Consider the following 25,887-nt stretch of genomic DNA (forward strand, 5'->3'; position numbering starts at 1 on the left):
AACTGTCACTCCGAGACTCAGAGCTGTTACGGCGAAGTATGTTATGGCTCCAGGTAAAAGCAGAACCATCTGCCTTGCTCTGCACTATACTATATAATATAAATGTAAATTATCTCTGTAATATAATGCATAGTGAAGAATTCATTTAATAGTGTATCTCATTACCTCTGTCTCACATTCAGCATGCTTCAATAGGGTATCACTTCTAATAATAATAAATCATGTTTACACTGTTGTATACCTTCATGCGTAGACCTCAGATCCTTCACAAGAGGTGCATATTGCTGAGCCCAGCCACAGACAGAAGCAAAGCACCATCCTGAGCTGAGTAAGTGGCTGCAACCACTATGCAAGCTGAAAGCCCTCCAGGCAGTTTGCATATATTTCAGGGGAGAATACGCCCTTTTCTGAAGAAGATTAAGCTCTCCTCTTTTAAGCTTTGGAATGAAAGAGATAGTCCCCAACTGAAGAAAACATTTCACACTTTTTATTGCAAAGACACTGTGTTTTAAAGACGATTCACTTTTTTTTTTTGCTGTGGAATGGCTTTGGGCTAAAACAGAATAAGGGGGGAAAGGGCTTTTTGTTTTTCAGTAATAAACCTTATATCTAAAACTGATGGAAGGAAAATAAAAATTCACTGTTTGATGGAAAATGAAGAATCATCATATGTATTTTAGCCTAATGCTATGCACATAGGAATGAGGAAAACAACTGCAACATAAGGATATTAAACTCCTACTGCTAACGAATTCCAAGTGTTTAAATATGACTTGCAGGGCAGTGGAGTACTTAAGAGCCTGAGAAATTACTTCATCGTTGTGTATCAGCACTTAAACACAGCAATTACATCAGGGTGCTTTTCTACCTCAGTATCACATTAATAACAAGATCCAGTGACTGACAGCTGAAGCTGAATGAATTCACCCTCCATGTGAGATTAAATTTCCAGGCTCTGTCAACATAATTACAGCAGAAGAGATGAAGTCTTGGCTCTCACTTAGAGGCTGCATATTGCAAATATTCTTTTGAATTAAACTCTGTGCTTATATACGCAGGGATTTTAATGCTTCTGCTCCTCTCCTCCCTCTGGGAGGTATGAAGAGGTTTGTCTGTGTTGCCCTCAAGATGCCCCTCACACACACGTTTTCACTGTAAGGCAGTGGCTGTAGGGAAACCTCCTTCTTCAGCACTTTAGCTAATCACCTGCAGGGATAGAGAGGATGGAGTTCACCCATTAGCTACTGATGGCTCAGGGATCAGTGTTAACCTTCTCAAGCTCCAGAAACTGTCTGTAACTAAAGGGTGTACTCCCAAGGTGGAGAATACAGCCTCATTTCTTAGAGTCTACCCTAGCATCTACCTAGCGTCTGTCTAGAGGCATGTGTTTGAAGACATGAAGGTATGAAGGGAGGTTCTCCCCAGGCCCTATTGACAGGAACCTCGAAGAACTTTTGTCTACCTCCACATTATGGTAAATAATTTCATTAGTTAATATTACCTAATCAATCACTGCAGAAAACTCAGACATTCATCCTCTGGGATAAACTTTAATGACTGAATAGCTTTCCTTGGTTGCTAACACTGAAGGTGTCAGCAGAGTGATCACCTTGCCTGCTCATAGCCTTTAAGAAAAGCAGTCTCATTGAGTCAGTAACACCCCTCTTAAAATAGTGCACAGGAGGCATACTGCATGTGGATGGAATTTGCAATATTGAAACCATAAAAAAGGAGAATATAGTGAAAGCATTTTGCTCTACACTTAGTAATTCACTGGCCAGGCTTTTTCCTGTTTTCCACTGTAACATAACTATTAGTTTTAACAAAACCGTTTTGTCTAAGACAGAATTAATTTCTTTAGAGCAATGAAGTGAGGTTTTGTTCACAGCTCTTTATTTCTGCCTATGTATAAGGTTGCTGAACTTCCTCTGCTGGGTAAAATTATCCATCATGAAAATACAACTAGAGAAGTTAAGAACTGGGATATTTTGGAATTGTTGAGTATTTCTGCTTCGTTGCCATGACATGCAAGATGTGATATTATATATGGGGTATATATGTGATATGCATGTTTACATCTGTGTATTTGCATATACACATAGAGAGATACATATTACTCCTTTGGGTATTACTTTTGCACACATATGTTCCGCTGGGAGTTTCCATACCTTGTGAAATAAACACTTGTTCTTAAATGCGTGTATTGCTGCAGGTCACCCACCAAATGTTATTTATCATAGCCTATATTTTGAATAACTGGAATCCCAGCAGGAGTCAATGTCCAAACTCACCCGTTTCAGTGATGAGAATCACAAGTAGCTCCCGAGTAAAGGATCGGTACAGAAGGGGCCTGCCAATATATTTTTTGCTAGGCATGAGGACTGGTGTAAGAATACCTGCCAGCTTTTGAGAGCTACGAATAAAGACAACTGGAGAGGAAATGAGTGCCTGTCTCAGAATTCTGCTGGAATACGCTGGGCTCCGAGCCAACCTCTAAATTGCAGGCAGCGGCCCTGCATGGGGCAGAAGTGCAGACTTTCTGCCTGAAAGCTTTTAGACATTGCAGGGTAGGTAAAAAATAGATTCTGTCCTTTGTAATCTTTGCACACCTACCTCGTACTGCAGAAGAATGGGAAAGCAGCCGTGTGATCTAATCCCTTCAGAGCTGAAGTGTACCTGTTTGTCACCACAATGTCTTTCAAGTGCTACATTTGCACACTCCACAGAAAGGAATACTAAGAAATACAGAATTGCTTCAAAGTCAGTGAGCTCAGCTGAGCTCTAAGTAGCCTGGGTACCAGTATAATAGCATAACACTAGAACTACTAGCATCTTCCTACTGAAAGTAAGTTTTGCTTTAAATCAAGGCGTTAGGCATGATTATATTTAGTTTCTATGAACAAAGATTGATACCTAAAGGGTTTAGGGCTGAGATGTACCCTGTTGGGCTCACCTGCACTTTCTGTGTAACTCACAGGGGAAAATCCACGTTGGTGGGCAGCTGACTTCTCCACCTCACATTGGTTTGTGGTTGAGCTCTTCATCTTTTGGCTCACCACATGCATAGTTCATGAGTATACTTCTGCCAACAGTGCAACTTACAGAATCTGGCTATTTTAAAAAGTTTGTATGTCATCTTAAGCAAATATAGTCCGTTCTATACATAATTGTCTCCTTGCTAAATTGCAAACATGGGAAGAATTAGGCCACACCAAAAGGAAGGTCGTACTGGTCTTCCATGATGGAAACTATGGGAAACTACTATGCTACCTAATTCTAATTAAATAGGTCTAGGGGGAGGTGTCCCTGCCCATGGCAGGAGGCTGGGACTAGATGATGTTAAGGTCCTTTTCAACCCAAACCATTCTATGATTCTATGATTGTATGGATATATTTCCCCTTTTAAGTGCAATAATCTCTTTTTTTTTCCTCCTTTCCTGAGCCCTATTATCACAACTCATGGTTATTCAGACCTTGTCTGGGCGGCTGGAGAAAGTTAAGGCATAGCAAACCATAGACTGCTGTGGTTTTCACGTGCTACCTTCTGCACATGCATCATGAAAAGGCTTTTGATTGCACAGCTTTTTGACTGCAAAAGGAACATCTTTCTGCAAGAGGCCCTTCCCTGTGCAATGCAGGGGCAGGCCATATCCTGCAGGCATTCAGTGAGTTGGTTCTGTCAGAAATGTCAACTCGGGACCTAAGCAGGGGAAGGATGCGGTGCGGGCCACTGTTAATTGTGTTACATTAACTCCAGTACAACACTGTTAAGTGAAAATCATCATAGAAATGTATGAATAACTGTGAATGGAGAGCAGGCTGAAAAGCTTCTGGCTAGTGCAGCTGCGGAGTGTGTGACCTTGCCAGGGTCTGATAGGGAAAAGTTGCCATGGGAATGGTGAGGCATTGTTTGCGGCTGACTTTGGCTTTTATTGCTGTGCTCTGATTACAGCTTTTGTTTCGTTGTGAAGTCCGGTTGTGAAACACCAGCTTTAAACAAAGATGTATTGACAGGCAACGGCTGAGTTCAAACGGCTTTTATATTTAGGGATATCATAGAATCGAGGAATGGTTTGTGTTGGAAGGGACCTTAAAGCTCATCCAGTTCCAACCCCTGCCACGGGCAGGGACCCCTTCCACTGGAGCAGCTTGCTCCAAGCCCCTGTGTCCAACCTGGCCTTGAGCACTGCCAGGGATGGGGCAGCCACAGCTTCTCTGGGCACCCTGTGCCAGCGCCTCAGCACCCATATCACTGCTTTAAGCTAGAAAACCCCCTCTATTTCAGAAACTAATAAGCATAAACTTAGTATACGCTTAGAAGAGAAGTTAGCTTCCCATTAAAACTGGTTAAATAGCATTACTGGAAATTGCTGTTTGCCACCAGGACCACAGTGGCTGACGACAAAAAGCTCTGAGGCAGCAGTAGCCAAACCTTCTGTGAGGGGAGAAGCGTAGGGGAAGAGCCTCCACTAATCCCAGCCGCTAATTCCTTTCCAGCTGGTCCCCCTCCATTAAATTAAATATGCAAATCAAAGTAATTCCTTTCCAAGAGACCACGTGACTACAACTCCCATCAGGCATTGCGCCTCCCGCACTACATTTCCCAGAAGGCTCCGCGGCGGGGCAGTGCCTGGGGGGGGCGGAGCTTCAACGCATGCGCACGCTGGGGTGAGGCGGGGCGGGGGCTCCGGCCGTGTCGCCGCGGTCGGTGGCGGCGGCGAAGTTTGTTCGGAGGGAGAAGGGGCGGGCGGAGAAAGGGCCGGGCCGGACCGGGAGCGCGGCAGGAGGCGGCGGGTCCCCGAGGGCCCGGCTCTCCTCACGGGGACTCCCGGACTGCCCTGGACTCCAGTAAGTGCCTGGGCCCGGGGCGGCACCGGCGGAGGCGCTGAGGCGGGGCCGGGGGGCTGAGGCGGCGGCCCTGGGGCCGGGGCGTCCCGGGCAGGCCCTGTGGGTTGATGCGTTTCCTTCCGCGGCTGCCTGGTGTTTGACCGGGCAGGGCACTGTCCCGTTCCCTCGGCTCCTCTGCCTTTGTGTAACTTGTCGGCTGTAACCGCTTCGTGCTTTTCCCTTCCCTCCTCCCGCTCCTTTTAATTCCTTTTCGTTTTCCCTCGACGTCGCCTTGTTGTGGGGGCTTCACCTCTGGGTAGCGTATAGGAAGCCGTGGCATAACTGCCTTGGCAATGCAGTCCGGGCTCTGTCACATCCCCAGAGGTAAGAGGATGGTCTCATTACCCCTAATAAATACATATACTATTTTCTTCTCCTCTCTTCTTCTCAACTTCGTCTTTGAGCATGATGGGAAGAAGCGATCTTATCTGGGCAGAGCCCGGCAGTGATGGTGCCTGGGAGGGTGTGGGCTCCCCGAGCGCCCTGCTTGCCAGTCCGGCCCTCTCTCGGTTGTGCTCCCGTTCGGTGTTGAAATCTCAACCTGCAGCTGCAGGGAGAGCTGAGTGCGACTGGGACAGCTAACACTGAGTGTTGAGCTGTTGCCTTTGCTGTCGATGCAAGCCTGTGCCTCAGAGTTGTGTTCTATCTTAGTTGTAAGGTGCTCTGGTTGTTTGCTGAAACAAAGTGTCTTTAAATGGATAATTTGACTATAAATGAATGTTAAACTGTAACTGATGTTGTTACGTTAGCAGTTTTTAGCGCGTGTGAAATTCCAGATAGGTAGTTAACATGCTATTAACCTAATACAGACTTATATGCTGTATGTATTGTGCAGTTCCCTTAGGTGTAACTAATGCATAACCTTCATAAAAGGCATTGTTTTATTGCATAAAGTGTTTGCAAAATAACATCAAGAGGGCAGCAGTTTCTCCTTGAGGAGTAGGCTTCTCTTTAGAGGCCTTTCTTAAATAAAGGTCTGTTTTTCACTAATCAGTGTACTATTCCTGTTTATAAACAAGCGAATAGAACAGTTTGTCTTTAAGTGGGGAAACAGTTATTAATTTGTTAGGCTGAGCATGATGAATTAGGCATGAGTAGAATAGTGCTGCTTATTTGAGTAAAGCTGAGAGAGAAAATGACTTTTTTTTTTTTTTTTCAGATCCTTAAAAGCTAGATCTCTCCATGCTTCACCTTCTTATAAAAGCACAGTGCTTTTACTGAGACAACCCTGTATACAGTAAGCTGAATGGCATCAGCTCTTTCGTTGCCTTCTGGCAAATTGCTTACTTACTAAAAGAGGCCATAATGTCTGTAAAGATACATTTTTTTTTTTTTCCTCTTCCTATTCCCCAATTCCATATATGAAGTTGGAAGACAGCAATGGTTGTTCACACAGCTTGGGCCTAGGAGGTGCCAGGACTTAACTTTTCACTGTTGAATCCAGCAGAGTTTGGGTTTTTACTTTGATTTGTCCCTGTCCTTCTTATATTTGGGCTGTGTTCATTATGATGCAGCGCAAACACAGTCCTTACTGAAATGGAACTGTGCATGGCAATGTTGGCTGGTTGCTCTGTCATGACTTATTCTCTCTTAATGGATTTACTATACTGTGTTTTTAAGGATGCAGTTTTTTAAATACATTTGTATTTAAAATGTTTTTTGTTTGAAAGTACTTACATGAAGTATGATGAAGTCTTGTATCAGTTTATTTCACAACTGGGTTACAGGTGCAACTTCCAAGCAAAATTCAGTAGTCCTTGAGAAGGTCCAATTCCAATTATGCACAGGAAGACTTCTTTTAAGTTTTATCACTGGCTCTTATGAGGCTTCACGTTGGATACATTTACAGGACACTTGCTGTATTCTAGTAAGTCATAACAGTGGGTTTGGAACAATTGACTTGCCTTGTATGTCCCTTCAGTCTCATCTCCTATTTCTTGTTGTTATTTTTACTAGAGAGAGTCACACAAGTAACAATACATAAAACTGTTGGGTATGTAAAGCAGAGAAGTGTATCAGAGCTGTTTTCCTGTTTGTCACATGAGTAAGTGTTAAAAAGTGGGCTGAAATCTCTCATGATAGAGAGAGATTCTCAACCTGGTTGATATTTGGATGAGAGCCTTTTCATTCAGGAATGAATTTAAGCGCTGATGCTGCAGAAAGTGATAACTGAAGAGATAATACATGGAGGATTTGTGTATCACAGATTTCACTGAATACAAAACTGGGAGACAGAAGTAAAGCAGAACTTTTCATGACCCTCTTGTGTTATTTTTGCAATTATTAAATATTGGTGGTTTTATTTTGTTAGTATAGAAAATCTGATTTTGAGTTAGTAAATTATTTTCCTAAGCTATTTCTGTGTCTTATAACTATGGTTGACTTTATGTTCCACTGTTTAGCTGTGCGTTTCAAGGGCAGAAATAGAGATGCACAGTAGGTCACTGATATGTATATTGTTTAAATGTTTCAGAGGAGCAGAGGTTTTCATATAAAGTAGAAAACAGACAAATAACAACCAGTGAATGAAGCATCTTAATGCTTTGCTCATACTCTCCCTGTGTTTATTCTTCCTCAGGAGTAGTAACTGAGTGACAGGAGACAGACAGACATGTGGGAAATAAGGAAGGCACATACATGAGGAAAAGATCTGAATGGAGGAAAAGGCCTTGGTTTTTTCCAGGTAGCTGTGGCTGATTTCAGATGACAAGGGAGCTGTAACAGCAGTAATAATAAAGGTTGACTGGATGTCAGTTAGTGTAGAAGAGAGGAAATGCAAAAGTCAGTTTTTATTGACTGTAACAGATTAGAAAGAACTTGAGGACATTACTGAAATGTGAACAGATCTCCACTCGTAATGCAGCCTCCACTGTGGTGTTGGACTTGGCCCAAACTGCCAGGCCTGCAAAATTCTTAATCTATTTTAGTAGATTTAGAATTCCATCAATGTCTTTATTACTAAATGTTTCTGGTTATTTAAGCTGACAGTTATCATAGTAAATGTAGTTCCTTCAGATTGCAGCAAGCCAGCAGAATTGGGAAGTGAGTGTGTATATTAAAGTGAGAAGTTTCCTTCCATGCTGTGGTATGTGCTTTCTCCTACCCAGCTGTGCATCAGTGTTTGTCTGAACAGTGAGATACACGAGCACGTATCATTCTTGCAAGGTTTTTTTTTCCCTCATGATAATTATGAACAATAGAAACATTCTTAGAAAATACTTAATGGGGTTTGGAGCCAAATGAACCTTTGTGCAGTTGCAGTGCATAATTGTGTGAAAATACAGGATAACCTCAGTGCCAAAGCATGGGAATGTAAGTAACTGGCTTTAGCATAAAACACTTAAGAAGTGGAGCAAGTGCTGTATATGACATCAGGAAACAAACAATACAAGAAATACAACAGTCAGTATATGTATTCTTTTGGTTTCGAGCCTAAATGCAACAAGACATGGCTGGAAGCATTGCTCTTAATGCTTTAGAACATTACATAAGAAACATCAGCATAAAAATTCTAGAGTGCTTCTGTGCCACACAGAAATAATGTAGCTGCTTTAAAATAAGTTGCCTGCTGAAGAGGTCAGAATATGGCTCAAGTTCAGGTTTTGAAGTTACACTTTAATGCAGAGGATGACTGAAATGGAATGGGGGATGCTTTTGAGCTGTGTCAAAATTTGTTTTACACTGATCTCTCAAATTAGGACTTTGAAAATGTGTATGTCTAAGGTCATCTTGATCCATGCTGTAGCCTAACTTTGAGAAACACTGATATGTATTCAGATACGGCTCAATTCTATAAATAACACTTTCCTCAGCACTAGGTAGAGCAGCAGGGTTTTGTTGCTGTTGAGGAAGGAAGCTTGGTTCATTGTCTCTGCACTAAGCAACATTTTCTCCCCCCAGGGACTTGCAGAAGCATCTAGAATGTGTAGGTGTTTCTTTAATCTTGGAGAAGGAACTTATTAAGCTTTCTGATGCAGAACTATATGAGCCACTTACTTTTAACAGATGTTATCTGCCCTAGTAGGGAGTTGCAGGGCTGGTAGACATTTGTGGCATTCAACAGTTTAAACAGTTTTCAGGTTTGAACATATGCCTTTGCCTTGAAAATCTGAATAGTTTCAAGTATTTTATGTAGAAGAAAGGTGGTTCACTGGTGAGGTTGCTGCTCTGGGACTTGGGAAACAGGTTCAGCTCACTGTGTTGCCAAAAGCTTCCTGTGTGGCCTGGGACAAGCTGCTTCTCTGTCCCTCTGTTCTCATACTGAAACTGCAGAGCAGTAGCAGCTCTCTGCATCGAACAAGTGTGACAAGGAATGTCAGTCAGGTTTTGATGTGTTCAAGTGCTGTAGTAACGTGGGGCATGCAGCTCCATTGTGGTAGAAGGGAGAGGCTGTTAAAGACTGCCCAAGGGAAAAGCCAGGGGAAACTCCATGGAGGAAGAGTAGTATCAGAAAAACAGGGAGGGGAAAAAAGTTTTGACTTGAAAATTTCATGGATCACTTAAAATCAGAGATAGCAAATCCTTAAAACTTTCTGGTGCACTGCATTGCTGTGTTTGTTTAACAGATGATAAAAACAGGGTTTAAATACCTGAATGAACCGGGCAAATCTTTTCTATTATGATTCTACCACACAGGAAACAATAGCAAAGCTGTCTCTGTTCCTCTTTTGACTGTTCTCTTTAGAAAGTGCTTTCAATTCCATTAAAAGCTAATTCCATACTAGCTAACCATTACATCAGTTTTGTTCATTTGTTCTTCTGGCATGATAGGCAGAATCTCTTTAATTCAGTCTCATTTGTTGACTTTTCATGTGAAAGAGGTTGAGAAAAGGTAACATCTCTACCTCCCCACCCCCCCAGAGGGAAAAAGAATTTGCAGCCAACTCTAAAGCATGGTGTCTTTAGTAGCTTGATAGAGTTAAAAGTATTTGGGGTTTAAAAATCCTTCTGTTGGAAATATTAAATGGTATTGTCATTGCTGTAAACTGAAAACTAAAACTGAGACTAGACAGCTGTTATCAAACTTTGCAAATGTGTTTTCATTGTTGAAGAGTCAACACTCCCAGAACAGTCTCTGTCTACTGACAGATAGGTGATAAATTCATTAGTTTAGTATGAAATTGTTTTGATATGTGTGCTCTCCATGGGTGCTTTGGTGCCCACCAGATTTACATCCCATGTCCAAGAAAACGTGTTTGAGCTTGTTCAGACTAGTGACTTAATTAAGCGTTCTGCTGTTAAGCACTAAAACAGTTACATGGCAGGTTTGTTCTAGGAGTGAGCAGCCCTCTTAAACTGCACTTCAAAAGATGTTGTTAAATATATTGGTTAACTCCTTAGGGAGGTGTATAACAGCAGATGGGAACTTGGGCTATACTAATAATTCATCTGGTGAATTATTTCTACAGCTAGTATTTCTACTGCCTGGCTGTGGTAGTGCTGCAAAGTGAGGGAGCAGGGCTGCGTGGAGACCTCAGAGCAGCTTCCAGTGTCTGAAGGGGCCTGTAAGGATGCTGGAGAGGGACTCTTCCTCAGGGACTGTAGCGACAGGACAAGGGGTGATGGGTTCAAACTGAAGCAGGGGAAGTTCAGGTTAGATATAAGGAAGAAGTTCTTTACTGTGAAGGTGTTGAGGCACTGGCACAGATTGCCCAAAGAAGTAAATGCTTCATTCCTGGAAGTGTTCAAGGCCAGGCTGGACAGAGCCTTGGGCGACATGATCTAGTTTGGGGTGTCCCTGCCCATGGCTGGGGAGTTGGAACTGGATGATCCCAAGTTCTTTTCCAACCCAAACCATTTTGTGATTCTGTGTTCTTGCTTGAGAAGTGTTCCTACTTATTCAGGACTTCAGGATTTGCTCATGTTTATTTTTCCTCATTAACCTTTTTTCCTCCTTAAATTCACCTACACTGCTTTGCACTAATGTTCAGGTAGAGGAGCAGCCTTTTTTAGGGGGTTCCAGTTGTTCCTTTCTTGGGGGAAGGCTGCAGTACAGTATGTTGAAAGCCGCTCTGTTGCATACTCCTGGTAAATTCAGGATTTCCAGGCATGTTGTTACACATACACGGGACTTGTGATTCTTGTGGAGTATTTCCGCCTTGCTGTGTATAGGTCAGGCAGCAATCCTGCTGAGTGCCAGGAGCCTGATGACTTCCTGCTAGTATTGGGATTACTCTGTAGGAGGAGCATTGTTATTCTCCATAGTCATTGTAATTTATGTTGTGAGAAACACCAGTGTCCATGTAGGACAACAGCTGTGCTGTAAGCTGGTATTTGTGTCATTGAACAAGTAAGAAGAAAGGTAAAGAAGAAGGTCAGCAACTAGATATGGGCTGTACCTGATGCAAGGACAATTCCATGCGCTCACAGCTTGCTTCCAAGGAGGAAGGCTGCTGGAAGTTAATTGCGCGAGAAGTTAGAGTGAAGTATGTGCTTCAAGTGTGTGCGGGCACCACATTTCAAAACCTATCACTGCAGATAAGCTTTTATGTTATGGAGTTTCTATCTGTGTCAGGTGAGACTTTTATTAAAAATACCGGAGTGGGATTTCATTTTCTTAATTTAAGGAGTATAAAAAAGCAGAGGGGGAAGGTAATGACCTGAAAACCTTGCCATTTGATGCGAGCTCAATTTTCTTCTCCCACCATGGTAAGCAGGAGCTGGCATGTGTTTTGTAAATGAGTGTTGGTTCACTTACGTGAGTCAGACAAAAACTTCTTCCTAAAGAACTTTCATTAAACTTGTGCTTACTGAAGAGCTCTGAGATCGGTCGTAATCACTGTGAATCCTGGTATGGTTGATAAATAAGCTCTGTTCTGGAGGAGGTATCTAGTCTTTGGTGTATTGGGCATTCTGGCTACCATAGTGGCTTATGCAATGAACTGAACGTGGTCTGTGTTGTAAAGTCCCACGGTATTAAAATCACAGTGAGGTGAAATCTTCATGGCAATAATTTTTCCTACCCGAAATGTTAATGTAAATGAACCTCTGAATTGTTTTTTTCTTCATTGAATTTGCTAAGTTAGATCTGTAAAATCAAAATTGATACTCAGTTACTTTGTGTGCTTTGGTTTCATTAAATCCTTATACATTCTTTAAAAAGGTCAAACCAGGCATTCATCTGACAGTGTTCTTTTCATTATTTGATACTTCGAATGAAGTGGAAAAAATCAGTTGTTTACAGGCTTTGTTAGACTCTACAGTTTGGTTAGGAGTGTTTAAAATACCTGCTTGCTTGCTTTGTTCTGAGCTCACTGCAGACCAAGTTGTTAAATGTGTTCAGGTACCCTCTAATATGCTGTGCTACTAGTAGACATGCGATGTGAAATCACCCTTCACAGGTATTCAGCTATTCAGAGCTGGATTTAGAGTGTCTTAAATATGTATAGCTCAATGGAATTAGTCTGAGTATGATATTCATAGAATCACAGAACAGTTTGGGTTGGAAGGGACCTTAAGAATATCCAGGTCCAATCCCCTGTCACGGGCAGGGACATCTTCCACTAGAGCAGGTTGCTCCGAGCCCCATCCAACCTGGCCTTGAACACTGCCAGGGATGGGGCAGCCACAGCTTCTCTGGGCACCCTGTGCCAGCACCTCAGCACCTTCACGGGGAAGAACTTCTGCCTTATATTCTAGCATTTAAATTTGGAACTTGACTTTGGATCTGTATGTAAAAGGTGATCTTTTACTACTGCAGCACTCATAAGTTTCCCTCTGTTTGGCTTCTACCCGATGTTTTCAGCAGAATGTTTTGGTGCTACTGAGGCAGATGATTTTTATTTTCTAAGTAATGCTTTCAGTATGAATTGAACACACTCTTATGCACATGCTGCTATTTCTTTAACAATGTAAGAGTACGCTGTGAAAACTGAAGAAGATATTTCCAGCCTGTGAATTTCCTAACCAGCTGGCCTCTTCATTTTTTTTTTTTTGCATACTTCACAGGAAGAAGGTCTGTGTTTGTTTGTGCTGGTGAGTCTGTAGCCAGGATTTGAAGTGAGAATCAGCAACACTGCCTGAAAAAATGGCAAACTTATTCTTTAACCACCCTCACCTTCTTTTTGAGTTGAACGTTCTCAAGTCAAACAAGGTTCATCAGGAGTTGTAGATTTATGGAGGTAGTTTTTGGGCTTCAAATTCATTGCAGTGATTTTGAGACTCTTGGCCTTGCACATTTGAAGACAAGTTTGGGTTGAATTTGAAATAGCTGGCACTGTGTGGAATCTTGAGTTCTCAGAGTGGTTGGCCCAGATGAAGCAGTTACCAGCAACTGAAATAAAACAGGTTTTTTTACTAATGAGTAGCTAGTAATAATACTAAATAATCTTGGTAAGTAATGTGCTTATTCCCTGCTTAATTTTTAATATGCTTTAGTTGTAATGAATGGAATAATTTCTATAGACTAATGCATGTAAGCATTTTCAAGAACAAGGATCTAATTTGTCATATTTGGAGTTTCACATACAGCGCTTCTTTAAAAGGCTCATAATAACATTAGAAATAATTGTAACTAATAATCAACTCTGAACCTGCTTTTTTATTAAGCATTAAGTCCGTAACTGAAATTAATAAGCTTTAAAAATTGGGTTTGAGGATTGTATGAGATAAGTCCAAGTGGATGAGCATAACTGTATTTTGTTTTCCTCATCTCTGGTCGTATCTCATTTTGAGTAACTTTGGATTACCTAAACTCAATATGAAGTGGTGAAAACTGTGCTTCTGACTGTTGTAAAAACTTTGCCTTATTGAACATACTCTTTCATTGTCTTTTAACTTTGTTATTTTACTTTATTGCTTTCTAGGCTAGAGTCATCACTCATAAGTTATTAATAGATAAATTTTCAAGAGTGTCTTTCATAATGGCCTCAGTGCACAGGAGGCTTCCTTTGATTTGCATTAGCTCAGTGCATTTAAAGGGACAGCTACAATACGTGGCTTATTTAGGCAAGAAAACATTAATAGATATGGTTTTTGTTATGGCTGTCTTAAGAGATCAGTGATAGAGAGGAATTTTGCATCCTGTGCAGTGTATTTCCTTGTTTCACCATATCCCAGAGTGTTTGGCTGCTATTGCAAATACCTAAAACTGGAGGGAAAGAGTTAAATTAAGAGCATGAAATGTCACTTACAGAAATTCCTGCAGATGTTTTTGAGGAAGTACCAGTCTGCTCCATTGTGAAGCCTACAGATCGCTATTTGAAATGGGCCAGTAGATGATGGATTTGGACAACTTCAGAATGTTTTCCTTTGAATTCCAATCTTCCCATAAAACACACTGATATTTTTACCTGGACAAAGGTACCTTTAGTGAAGTTTAGTCTAAGGACGAAGGGGTTGTGCATGGATTTGATGTCGTTTTCTGTGGTTAGTGGTTGTGGCTCTCTGAGCAAGCGTCTGGAGTTGGGAGTGCAAAACCTTAACTGCCAGTGCATTAGGAAAGAAGGTGGTGCTTTATGTTCATGCATTCTTTGTGCACGATAACTTCATCTCAATTCAGTTTGAGCCAAGTGTTTCTTATTGGCATATTATTACACCAAGTGTCTTGGGATGTTGCAGGTGATACTGGATTCAGTGTGTAGTGATGTATCAGCTGTATGGTTTGATGCATTTCTGTTGTAAAATGTATATTTTAATAAAAGTTGGTTAAAGCTGCATGGTGAAAGCAGCTGGGATTAATGCTGTGGAATTTAGGTAGTAGATAATATGGAATATGGCTGCCCCATCACTGGCAGTGTTCAAGGCCAGGCTGGATGGGGCTTGGAGCAACCCGGTCAAGAGGAAGGTGTCCCTCTGCCTGTGACAAGGGGTTGGAACTGGATGAGCTTTAAGATCCCTTCCAACCCCAACCGTTTAGTGATTCTATGAATAAAATTACAGCCTTTTGACTTGAAGAAGTACACTTTAAAAAGAGGAAATAGTTGGCTTACCCTGATTTAGCAAGTCTTTCAAGAAAACAGCAGATCAGATGCAATTTGAGGACAAGATGTCTTACTCAGACTTAAGTGCAAGATAAAGGCTGCTAGTTTGTTAGATGATTCATCAGTGCAAACGATGATTCTTCTAGGTTGTGGCCTGGCTGGAGGTTGCATCAGGTGATTTGTTGTGAACAGGGATGCATTGTTTGATATGCCTAGTAGTTTGATCAGGGATAGAAGAGGTTAGTGCTACTGGTACTTATTTCATGTCGTTTAATATTGAAGGTTAACTTCTTATGCTTAGGAATTCTCTTCCAGGTGAATACTGGCCTTTTGCAGCTGCTTTTTTCCTTCTTCTTGACCACTTTGGAATCTAAATTTGGAGTCTTCCAGTTCTCATTTGTAGATGTAGTTAAGACATTGCTAATAGTTTCATGCGCTTCTAGCAAATCAAAGTCACGTCTTCTCTGCTTAGCAGAAGCACACAGTGTCTGTTGTGCCCTTCAGAATAAAAATGATTCAGTAAAAATCTTTGGGTAATTTTTAAACAGTCAGTCCTAACGGGTCGGAGCAATCCCAGGCACAGCTACAGGTTGGGCAGAGAAAGAGATTCAGAGCACTCCTGCAGAGAAGGACTTGGGGGTGCTGGTCGATGAGAAAATGAACATGAGCCGGCAGTGTGCGCTCGCAGCCCAGAAAGCCAACCGTATCCTGGGCTGCATCAAAAGGAGCATGACCAGCAGGTCGAAAGAGGTGATCCTGCCCCTCTACTCTGCTCTTGTGAGACCTCACCTGGAGCACTGTGTGCAGTTCTGATGTCCTCAACATCAAAAGGACATGGAACTGCTGGAACAAGTCCAGAGGAGGCCACGAGGATGATCAGGGGACTGGAGCACCTCCCGTATGAAGACAGGCTGAGAAAGTTGAGGCTGTTCAGCCTGGAGAAGAGAAGGCTGCGTGGAGACCTCAGAGCAGCCTTCCAGTACCTGAAGGGGGCCTATAGGGATGCTGGGGAGGGACTCTTCATCAGGGACTGTAGTGACAGGACACAAGTGGTAACGGGTTCAAACCGAAACAGGGGAAGTTTAGATTGGATATAAGGAAGGAATTCTTTCCTGTTAGGGTGGTGAGGCACTGGAATAGGTTGCCCAGGGAGGTTGTGAGTGCTCCATCCCTGACAGTGTTCAAGGCCAGGTTGGACAGAGCCTTTGGTGGCATGATTTAGCATGAGGTGTCCCTGTCCATGGCATGGCGGTTGGAATTTGATGATCTTGAGGTCGTTTCCAACCCTAATTATTCTATGATTCTAAATTATCTTTGGTTGTCATCAGAAATGCACCCAAATCATCTCTCCAGCTCCTGGATTAGTGTTTTTCTGTCATGGTTTGGGTATTTAGCAGATTGTGGCTTTCAGGGGTATGTGAAAGATGAGCAGAGACATTGTCTCTCAGTTCAAATTATCTGTGCAGCATTCTGCCTCTCCTCAAAGGGTTTCAAGGGGCTGAAAATAAAGGAGCTTGAACAACTCTCCTGGAAGATTTATGTGACTTGTTTTCTGAGGCTGTTCTGAGCTGCTTATCTCAGGGTTGGATTTTTTCCTTCCTTCTTGTCCTGAATGTGTGCAAGAAGAATGCTTTCATTGCTGTGCTCTTCAGGGTATCAGCAGGGCAGTCTGAACTCATCCCTTACCCTTGGGAGTCAGTAAATGGAGTAAATGGCCAGTAAAGGAGATGACCAACTGGAGAGTAGCTGATTTACAGCAGGAAGCTGATAATAATTGCTTAGGCAAAAGCCAAGAGCACTCAATAATGAAGCTGTCCCTGGAAGTGCAGGAAGGCCTGGGGATTGATGAGATGCTGCTTGCCTTCCCTCTGCGGCCATGAAGCTGGTGTCAATAGCAGAGCTTAAAAAGGGGGTGGGGAGGAGGGATGGGCATGACTCATGGCATCATTTTATATTTATCAAGTCAGAGTTTTATGAGTGCTGTTCATCATTTCAAAGAGATGACTAAGTAGGTAATGTATGTTTCTTAATCTTCTCAGCTCATAGAAAAGGAACCCCAAAGTCATCTCCTGTGGCAGGTTAAATCCAAAGTTCAGAATGCCCATACACTAATAAAGCAGGAAGTGGAAGTGTTACTCTAAAGAAAAAATAATGATGATAAAATTATACACAAAGCTTGGGGAAAGCAAGTGTAAAATAAAGCTAAAAGGTATTAAGGAGCAGTGCTCATCTTGCTTGATTGCTTAAGCTTTCTGGTGGGTAGTGCAAAACCTATTGCATGGTCTTTTATTTGTACGAAGTTTCACCTTCTTTAGCAAGCTGGTGGTCCATGGGTTATGATTACTTGTGGGAATTCATAGAATCATAGGATAGTTAGGGTTGGAAAGGACCTTAAGATCATCCAGTTCCAACCCCCAGGGGTGGGCAGGGACACCGTGTTGCTCAAGGCTCTGTCCAACCTGGCCTTGAACACTGCCAGGGATGGAGCATTTACCATTTCTCTGGGTAACCTGTGCCAGCGCCTAACCACCCTCACAGGGAAGAGCTTCTTCCTTGTATCCAACCTAAATTGCCCTTGTTTCAGTTTGAACCCATCACCCCTTGTCCTATCACTACTTGTCCTTATCACTACCCTTTGTCCTATCCCTGATGAAGAGTCCCTCTCCAGCATCCTTGTAGGCTCCAGCTGAGCCTTAGCTGTCGAAGGAGAGATTGGGCTGTAGAAATATTACCTTGCATGCCATTTAATAGCCTTGTATAGACTTTGTACTTGGAGATATAGAGGCTGCAGTCAGTCTGTGAAGGAGGTGAACTCAAGAACAGGTGCTGGTGTGAAACTAAAAATAGAAGTTAATGTAGAGAGCTGAAGCAGTGTGTTATAAATGGTGAAAGCGAGATGCTTGTGTGCCTCTGCAGGTTCTGCTTGTGCAGTCATGCATTCACAGCGAGAGACAGGGAGAAGGTGAGCTGTGGGTTTTATTTAGAGTGGTGCCCAGGAGGCTGGGCAGCCTTCAGTTTGTGATGGAAATGTTGAGAAATCTTTCCTCAGACGAAAAGAAGGGCGAAATCGGAGAGAAGCTGGGCTGGTGAGGGGTATGTACCTACTTATATGAATACATTGCCACTGGAAAGAGGGAGGTAAGGCTTCAAAAATAAGTGAGACCTGTTTGGATTAGAGCACAGCCCTCCAAGAAGGGCTTTTAAGGAGCTGCGAGTTTTCTGAATTCTTACATAGCAGTGTCAATACACACAATATTTTAGCTTCTGGTGGATTATGGTAAGAACCAAGAAGGAATGAGCCACAGGGATACTTTTTGTGAAGCAGTGCTATGTCATTGACCCACATCTCCTCCCTCCCCTGCACCCTGGGGAGGGAAGGCAAAATAAAATGAAATTGTATGTGATCTGTTACAGGTTCGATGCCTGCAGCTTTTCTTTCTAAGAAATTATGATATTTTTGTAATATTTGACTTAAAAGTGGGCAGAAGAATTACTGCACTGTTCTGTGCTGCAGAAAATAGCTACTTGTGTATGTGATAAGAGCTGTAAAACATCCACAGACTTGGAGATTTCAGCTTTATAATCACCTGAAATAATAATTCCATTAAAAATAAATCTCTGTGTAAGACAGGATCTGTATCCTGAAGACCCTTTCAAGTGAGTTGTTAGGTTGGTGCTGTTCCAGCCACATTTCCAACCCTGAGGAATTAACGTTGGAGTTCTGCAGTTCCTTTTGTGAATCTTTAGAAGTAATGTGGTAATTTCATCGTTGCTGTTTTTTTGGTCTCTCTGGAGTTGCCAGGAAGGGCATTTATTGTAGTGGTGGTTTTGTCATGGGTGTTCAGTTGCTTTAGGAACTGGAAGAAAGGCACAAATTGATTTGTTTTATGTGTGCACTACAGCTTGTGGTTGGTTAATGAATGCTGAATGGAATTGGTATTAATTTACAGTGGAATCCTGCCAAGGTGTGATGTGGTGGAAGCAGACTTTTAAAACTGGAAAACAATTGCAGGATTTTGTTTGATTTCAATTTCATAATAAAGCTAGAGGATTTTTTCTTATCTCTTATTCTTCAAGAGCATCAGTCCAGTAGAGGTCAGTAATCCCATGGGGAATTTCAGACTAATCTGAAGAAAACAGTATTATACAACTGAAATTTTTCAGTTCATGATAGTTTATCCTGTATTTTCATTAGAGGACAGAGGAGCTACAAATAGTGTCATTTTGTAGGCTAGAAATGGTTTCTATTGAAATAGAAAACCTGTATGAATTTAGGGGTGTTTTTCCTATGAAAATTGATTTATTGACCAAGAAGAGAAAGCATCTTGATTTTTGTCTTTTGTCCTATTAACTACTGGAGTAGTTTAACTTAGCTAAGTGCTTAAAATGGAGCATTATGAGTATCCTCCTTTCATTTTCTTAAAAGGTTTTTTGAAACATAGGTTCTTCTATTGGGGAAAAGTGCTTTGAAAATTCAGTTGGTTTTCTCCAAGAACTCTTAATCTGTGTCTTGTTTCAAACTCAAGTTTTCATTATTTCATTTTCTTCACATCTGCAGACAACACAGCTTGAGCCTGCTCAAACAGGAAACCAGCCACCAATACTGGCTTTTTTTAGGCACGGTGCTTTTCTGGGCTTCAGAAGCTGTTGATATTAGGCTGAAATGGTGTCCTGGCAGGGTTGAGAGGCCACCGGACACAGCTTAGGACAATGCTGGCAAGTGACAATTTATATAGTCATTTCAATGGAAACAATGTGGGATGCCAAGTTCTGCCAGCTTAGAGGTATCATTTAGAGCACATCTACCCTTAAGCTTGCCCCTAGCTACAGATGTGCTTATGGTGAGATGTTGCTTCAGTGTGAAGTGATCCCAGGAGCCAGCATGTGAATTACTGATGAAGGTTCATTGTAATTATGCCATTTTCTTAAGAGTGCTCAGGTGTTTGGGTTTGCTGTTACTTATAACGTGGTTACAGAACTTGGCTTAGATCTGCAACATTTAAATTGTGAGGAACATAGCAGTAAAATTTAGATTAGCTTAGAAAATTTTGTTACTTTATTGAACAGCCCTATGCCTTTGAAGATTTAAACCTAAATGCCGACTTTAAATATGGAGATAAACCTTATGGAGACAGAAGAAAAAACAAAGCAGTGAGGCACTTAATGGAGTGGTTATACACAACTCATGTCCTTGTAGCTATATAGCTATATTGATGTCTTGCATCTCAATACAAAGTGTGTTAACTTTGTTATACACAAGAATGCATTTAACTTCAGAATTTAACAGTTTATATTAAAAACCACTCGAACCACTAATGTTTTTAATAGTCTTTCATCACCATGATAGTATAATCTCTTCCAACTACTGAATTGAGATTGGTAGATCTGGTCCCTGATGCCAGGCTTAATGTATCAGACTTGAGTTTGCATCAGAGGGTTAATTTGGTGTTGGGTACAAAAAAGGCTTAGTTAGTTTACAGATTGAGTTAAATGACTTAAAATTGTTTCAGTATGGTATCAGATTCATAATAATAGATTTAAAGAAAAATGTTTCTCAAAGTAATTGAAGCAAAATTTGACTGGTATTCTACTTAGTCATATAAAATGACAGCTGTAAAAACAAGTATATATCTATATGTTTGTGTATCTGATCCCCCCAAAATAAATGTGTGCTTATCTGTATACCTGCTTCCCCCGACCACTTTAGAAACCATATATCATGTTTTACTGTGGTATATCAATAGCTACAGATAGTTATCAGGTGTCTGCCTCGTGTGTGTGTATATAACTATATTTAAATTGCATAACTTTAAGGAAATAGTAAAGGTAGGCAATTTTAAGGAATATTAAAAAGAAACTTCCCTCCTACACAGTGAAAGCTGGAAGCTTGTTATGAAAAGTGTGAAGTGCTTAAACCTTCTATGGCTCATGTTTAATATTTTTTGACCTGTAGTATTTCTGAGTTATGTACTGTATCTCTGGGGTTTGTAACAAAATGGAAAGAAGACTGAATTGTTTCTTCCCTGCCCTGAGAAAGATTGGCACCAACCTGATTTTTATCATATTTAAATATTGAGTTATTGCCATTTTTAGCTGAGTATGCAAATTTCCCTTTGGTCTTACATGGCTCTGAAGGTAAAATGACTGTCCTGTAAAATAAAAGGAAGCAAGAAACCATGATGCAATAGCCTGCAGCAAGACAGGGCCATAAAAGGTGAAGCAGGCGAAATGGGAAAAGGTGGTCAGCAGGATAGATTTATAGCTCTTATTTGTTTAAAACAAAACAACAAAAAAGGCAAGCCTCCCCCCACCAGACCCCAAAATAGAATCAAAACCAAGCCTACAACCCTCAAACTTAGTACCACATGGATATGGAGGAGTTCAGTTTTGAGCTAGCAAGTGCCTTCACAGCTTTGCTGCTGCATGTACAACTTCATTTTGTTTATTATTTAATGTGTGAGGATGAAAACTTGGCTGTTCTTAAACACTGATAGCCATAAAGTTCTCTTTGTAGGAGAGAAGAAAAATGTGAGCAATGTTGCTAAAAGCCTTTTTGTTGAATTTGCCTAAGCAAAATAAGAGAAATCAACGTTGGCAGTAGAGCTGCTGACAAAGATCTTTTCTTGACCATGAAAGGCAGTGTGGAAGAAGGAAGTGTAAACCTAGCATTAGCTCAACTTTGTGCAAGTTGTGGAGGAGAATGTTTGATTGCTCCATAGTGATCTTGTAGAAGCTAGTCTTGATGCCTATCAACTACTTACCACTTGTGTCTTTGCACTTAGGGTTTTAGATATCCTAAGTATATGTTTCAAAGAAGTAGGAGAGACCTATCTAAAAACTCAGTGGTGATAGCGGGGGGGGGGGGGGGGGGGAAGAAGAAACAGCTACGCTTCACTTACTCTTCTGTAGAAACTTCTTTAACTACGAGTTGAAACTGCTCAAAATGTCATGGGTAGGCATAGAACAAGCTTAAAATTAGTAAGGAAGAACTTTGCTTGACTTCTATGCTTTTTGTTCTTCAGTGTGATGTCCAGGGTCAGAAATGCCTTATGTGGATCGTCAGAATCGCATCTGTGGATTCCTGGATATTGAAGAAAATGAGAATAGTGGGAAGTTTCTGCGGCGGTACTTCATTCTGGACACACGAGAAGACAGTCTGGTGTGGTACATGGATAACCCACAGGTGAGGTGTTCTTGGCAGGAATTTCTTGGCTCTCTCCCCATTTCCATGTTTTCAGACGAACAAAATTACTTCAGAATAATGGGGTTTAATATTGGCTTGTGGACCTGGAAGCAAGGGGGGGAAAATGTAACATAAATGAAATAGTTGTAAATCAGTGTTTCTTGGATGTGCAGTCTTTTAAAGAAAAAATACAGTTCATATTTCTATGTAAAACATTACCAATTGCACTTAATAGTAAAACATTAACAGAAACTTGAACATCAGTGAATTACCTCCCATATGAGGACAGGCTGAGAAAGTTGGGGCTGTTCAGCCCGGAGAAGAGAAGCTGCTTGGAGACCTCAGAGCAGCTTTCAGTGTCTGAAGGGGGGCTACAAGGATGCTGGAGAGGGACTTTTCATCAGGGCCTGTAAGGATAGGACAAGGGGTGATGGGTTTAAACAAGGGAAGTTCAGGTTAGATATAAAGTTCTTTCCTGTGAGGGTGGTGAGGCACTGGAATGGGTTACCCAGAGAAGTGGTAAATGCTCCATCCCTGGCACTGTTCAAGGCCAGGTTGGACAGAGCCTTGGGCATCATGGTCTAGTGTGAGGCATCCCTGCTCATGGCAGAGGGTTGGAACTGAATGATCTTAAGGTCCTTTCCAACCCAAACCATTCTATGATTCTATGAACATCAGTGACATTCCCAATATATGGAATCATAAGTATTGACAGGAGACTTAAGGATAAGACAGGAATCTGAGTTTGGTCCCATGTAGAAATCGGTCATTAGTTTTGAATCATGATGTACTATATATTAAGTGCCTTGAGTATTCATTACAGGTTCTCTCAGGCACTAGTTAGTGCTGTATGATACAACCAGATCACATACTTGTTTCACTATGCATATCTTGTAATTCACCTGTAACCTTCTGTGGAATTATGCAGTTTTCCTTACATGGGTCAGTTACCTGTTGCACATTACTTTATCCCAACAAAACCAGTTATTGAAAAGCAATTTCTAATGATGTTCCAGTTTCAGTACAGCATGAATGATAGATGAATGAGGAAAGCTTGTATCCATCATGATGAAGAGCATCCTTTATGTAAAAGCTACTTTTACAGTGTAATTGCATCAGTGTGTTTTCTAGCACAGAGGAGAACAGATAACAGCTTAAGGTTTGGGTACAGAGACAGTGAAAGCACAGGATCTGGGTCACTCTGCCAGGAGAATACTCATCTACCATTCTGCCAGGAAGACCAGAGTTAAAACGCAGTAGAAATCTACTGTTCAAAGGAACCAGCAGCAAAAACAGACGTTTAAACAGTGTGCAGCCCCATGAATGTGACTTGTGACTGAAGCATTCAGCAGTTCTTACTGAGGAGAAAGAATAAAGAATTTCTGGATAGGAGAGATCAAACACTGAGATCAAAAGTTTGATCTCAGCGAATGAGATGAAGCAATTCTTTTCTTCAGTTTCTCCTGTGATCTAAGCAGGGCATGTGGGCAAAAGCTTGAAATGCTGTAGAAATTGAAATTCTTCAGGGGTTTAGCACTAATATTTGCATTGCACACCTCATAGAGGTTTTAATTTAGGCTTTCTTATGTATTTAATAATGTTAGCATCCACATACAAATGAAAGGGTGCCTTGCAAGAGGCACGTTGAAGCTGCTTGATGTTTTTCCACTCTTCTAGTTTTGAAGAGCAGTGGGGTTTTTATAGAGCAACTATGTTGGAGACAACTCTAAATCCTTGAAGTGATGAAACTCTTCATGTAAGATAAGTCTATGGTGTGTGCAGAACTTCACTGGGCTCTTTGTTGCTGATAGAAGTGCTCTATTTGTAGCTGTGAAAATAATGGTTTTAAACCCACCAATAACCACACTACTGTTGTAATATAAAACTGGTATATGCTGGGGTGTAAATACGTTGGATAAAGTAAAAGTTAATTTATTTGGGCAGACTGAAATGAATTATTTTTTATAAATTTCAGTGTTACCAGTCTATGGTAAGCCTATAGTGAGAACCTACTTCTTACTGTTGAAATATGCATGGAGTATAAACCAATATGCGTCTGTCTTTCTGACTGTAGGTAGCGTTAAGGCTCCTCTTTGGGATGTACATTAGGCGCTACGGAATACGGAAGAGCACTTCAGCTGGGGAAAGGATCAGCGAGCAGATGCAGTATCATTCTTAGGGCATCCAGGGAGGCCTGTAGTGGGAAGAATGATATTGCAGCATAAAGGGCCATGACAGGAAAAGGGGAATGGCTTTAAAGTAACAGAAGGGAGATTTAGATTACATAATAGAAGTTCTTCCCTGTGAGGGTGCTGAGGCGCTGGCACAGGGTGCCCAGAGAAGCTGTGGCTGCCCCATCCCTGGCAGTGTTCAAGGCCAGGTTGGACACAGGGGCTTGGATCAACCTGCTCTAGTGGAAGGTGTCCCTGCCCATGGCAGGGGTTTGGAACTGGATGAGCTTTAAGGTCCCTTCCAACCCAAACCATTCTAGGATTCAATGAAAAAAGTAAATGGAAAACAACACTCTATTTAAAGGAATAAGGAAGACTGTTCCATCAGAATGAATGAAAACGTTAACCATGTTTTGTATTGCTCAGTTCTTTAACTCTTGTATTTGTAAGCTACTAGCTGATTGTGAACACTAATGTGAAGACTAATAGTATGTTAAGCGAGGATGTGAAAAGAACAGAGAGCTCCTTTTTTGGATATATATATATATATATATATACTGAGGTTTAACTGCAGCTTTGGGAAGTGTCGTGGTCTTTCCCTGCGATGACTTTAGGATTAAATGAAAAGATGTGATTTTTTTCAGTCCATTTGGAAAATATGTGAGACAGCCTTTGAAGTATCTGACATAATAGATGAATGTCACTTCTTGTCCCTTCCGCCTGCCCTGGTCAAAATACATTAAGACTCCACCATCTGTTAAGGAAAAAGTATCCTTTCCGGATTTCCTGGATGCAGACCTGCAAGAATCCTTTTTCCTCCAGTAAAATACATAAACCTCTGAAACAATTACTATTTGTCTTGTTTCTAGCAGTCTTTCTGTTTTTAGTTGATTAACAGATGTGTGTACAATAAACAAGTAGTTTAGATCCTGCTCCAAGCATACATTGTGTATTGTCTATAAAAACACATAGGATTTTCTTTTTGTTTGGGCAATTACTTGCTTTTTATACATAAACACTGACTGTGAGATGAGAATAAACTAGTTTCACTTTGTAACATGATTTGTTGCAGAATCTTCCCTCTGGATCTCCACCTGTGGGAGTCATTAAACTTACCTATATTTCAAAGGTAAGCTAACACATAAGACACTTGGTGCTAAATTATTAGTGAGAACTACTGAAGTCCTCAACTTTAGACAGTTTCAAATGCCTTTTACATAGTGCATGGGAAGCCTTTTGCTTGTCTGCTGCTCCTGAATTCTAGAGAAATGTTACAGACACTTCAATGGTACCAGGTTAAAATAGGAGCAGACTAATTACCCTGTTGGCTGTGTCTGTTTTGTGGTTCCAAATGGCAGCTCTTTGTGCTGCATGGTGTTAATATTTCTGAACCGTATGTTTCAGTTCTTTTATGAGTATTTGAATTCCAATTAGTCCTCCAGAAAAGACAGGCTCTTCATGAAGTGGAAGATTAAGTCTTTGGGTGTGATAATTTGCAAGTAATAAAGTTCTTTAATAGAACAGCAAGGTTTCTAACTTTTACTTAGTTCATTACACTTTATGTACACTCACATGCAAATATGTCTGAAAGAGAACCAAGAAAGTCTCCATTATTAAATATGTAGTGGGAACTGTATTAACAAATAAGTGGAGAAAAATAATTGACCTCTTGGTTTTCTGTTCATTTCTCATCTTTCCTTTGTTTTTTGTGTTGTGTTATGGAATC

The 25,887-nt window shown here is 41.2% G+C and overlaps 1 protein-coding gene across 10 annotated transcripts in view; it reads left to right on the forward strand.

Annotated features, from left to right (window-relative positions):
- Nucleotides 1–4,759: 4,759 nt before the first annotated feature.
- PLEKHA1 (pleckstrin homology domain containing A1) overlaps nucleotides 4,760–25,887 on the forward strand; it is a 39,900-nt gene continuing 18,772 nt past the window's right edge. For 7 of the 10 annotated variants that reach the window (XM_065672415.1, XM_065672418.1, XM_065672419.1 and 4 more), the window contains exons 1-3: nucleotides 4,760–4,848; nucleotides 21,830–21,990; nucleotides 25,234–25,290. In XM_065672415.1, the coding sequence (XP_065528487.1) occupies nucleotides 21,850–21,990; nucleotides 25,234–25,290 (198 nt within the window). In that variant the 5' untranslated portion in view covers nucleotides 4,760–4,848; nucleotides 21,830–21,849. Of the gene's footprint in view, nucleotides 4,849–5,137; nucleotides 5,212–6,735; nucleotides 6,755–21,829; nucleotides 21,991–25,233; nucleotides 25,291–25,887 lie in introns of those variants that run through there. The other 3 variants (XM_065672424.1, XM_065672416.1, XM_065672417.1) reach the window with 3 other exon arrangements.

Source organism: Lathamus discolor, chromosome 3 (assembly GCF_037157495.1).
Source record: "Lathamus discolor isolate bLatDis1 chromosome 3, bLatDis1.hap1, whole genome shotgun sequence".
Classification (NCBI taxonomy): Eukaryota; Metazoa; Chordata; class Aves; order Psittaciformes; family Psittacidae; genus Lathamus; species Lathamus discolor.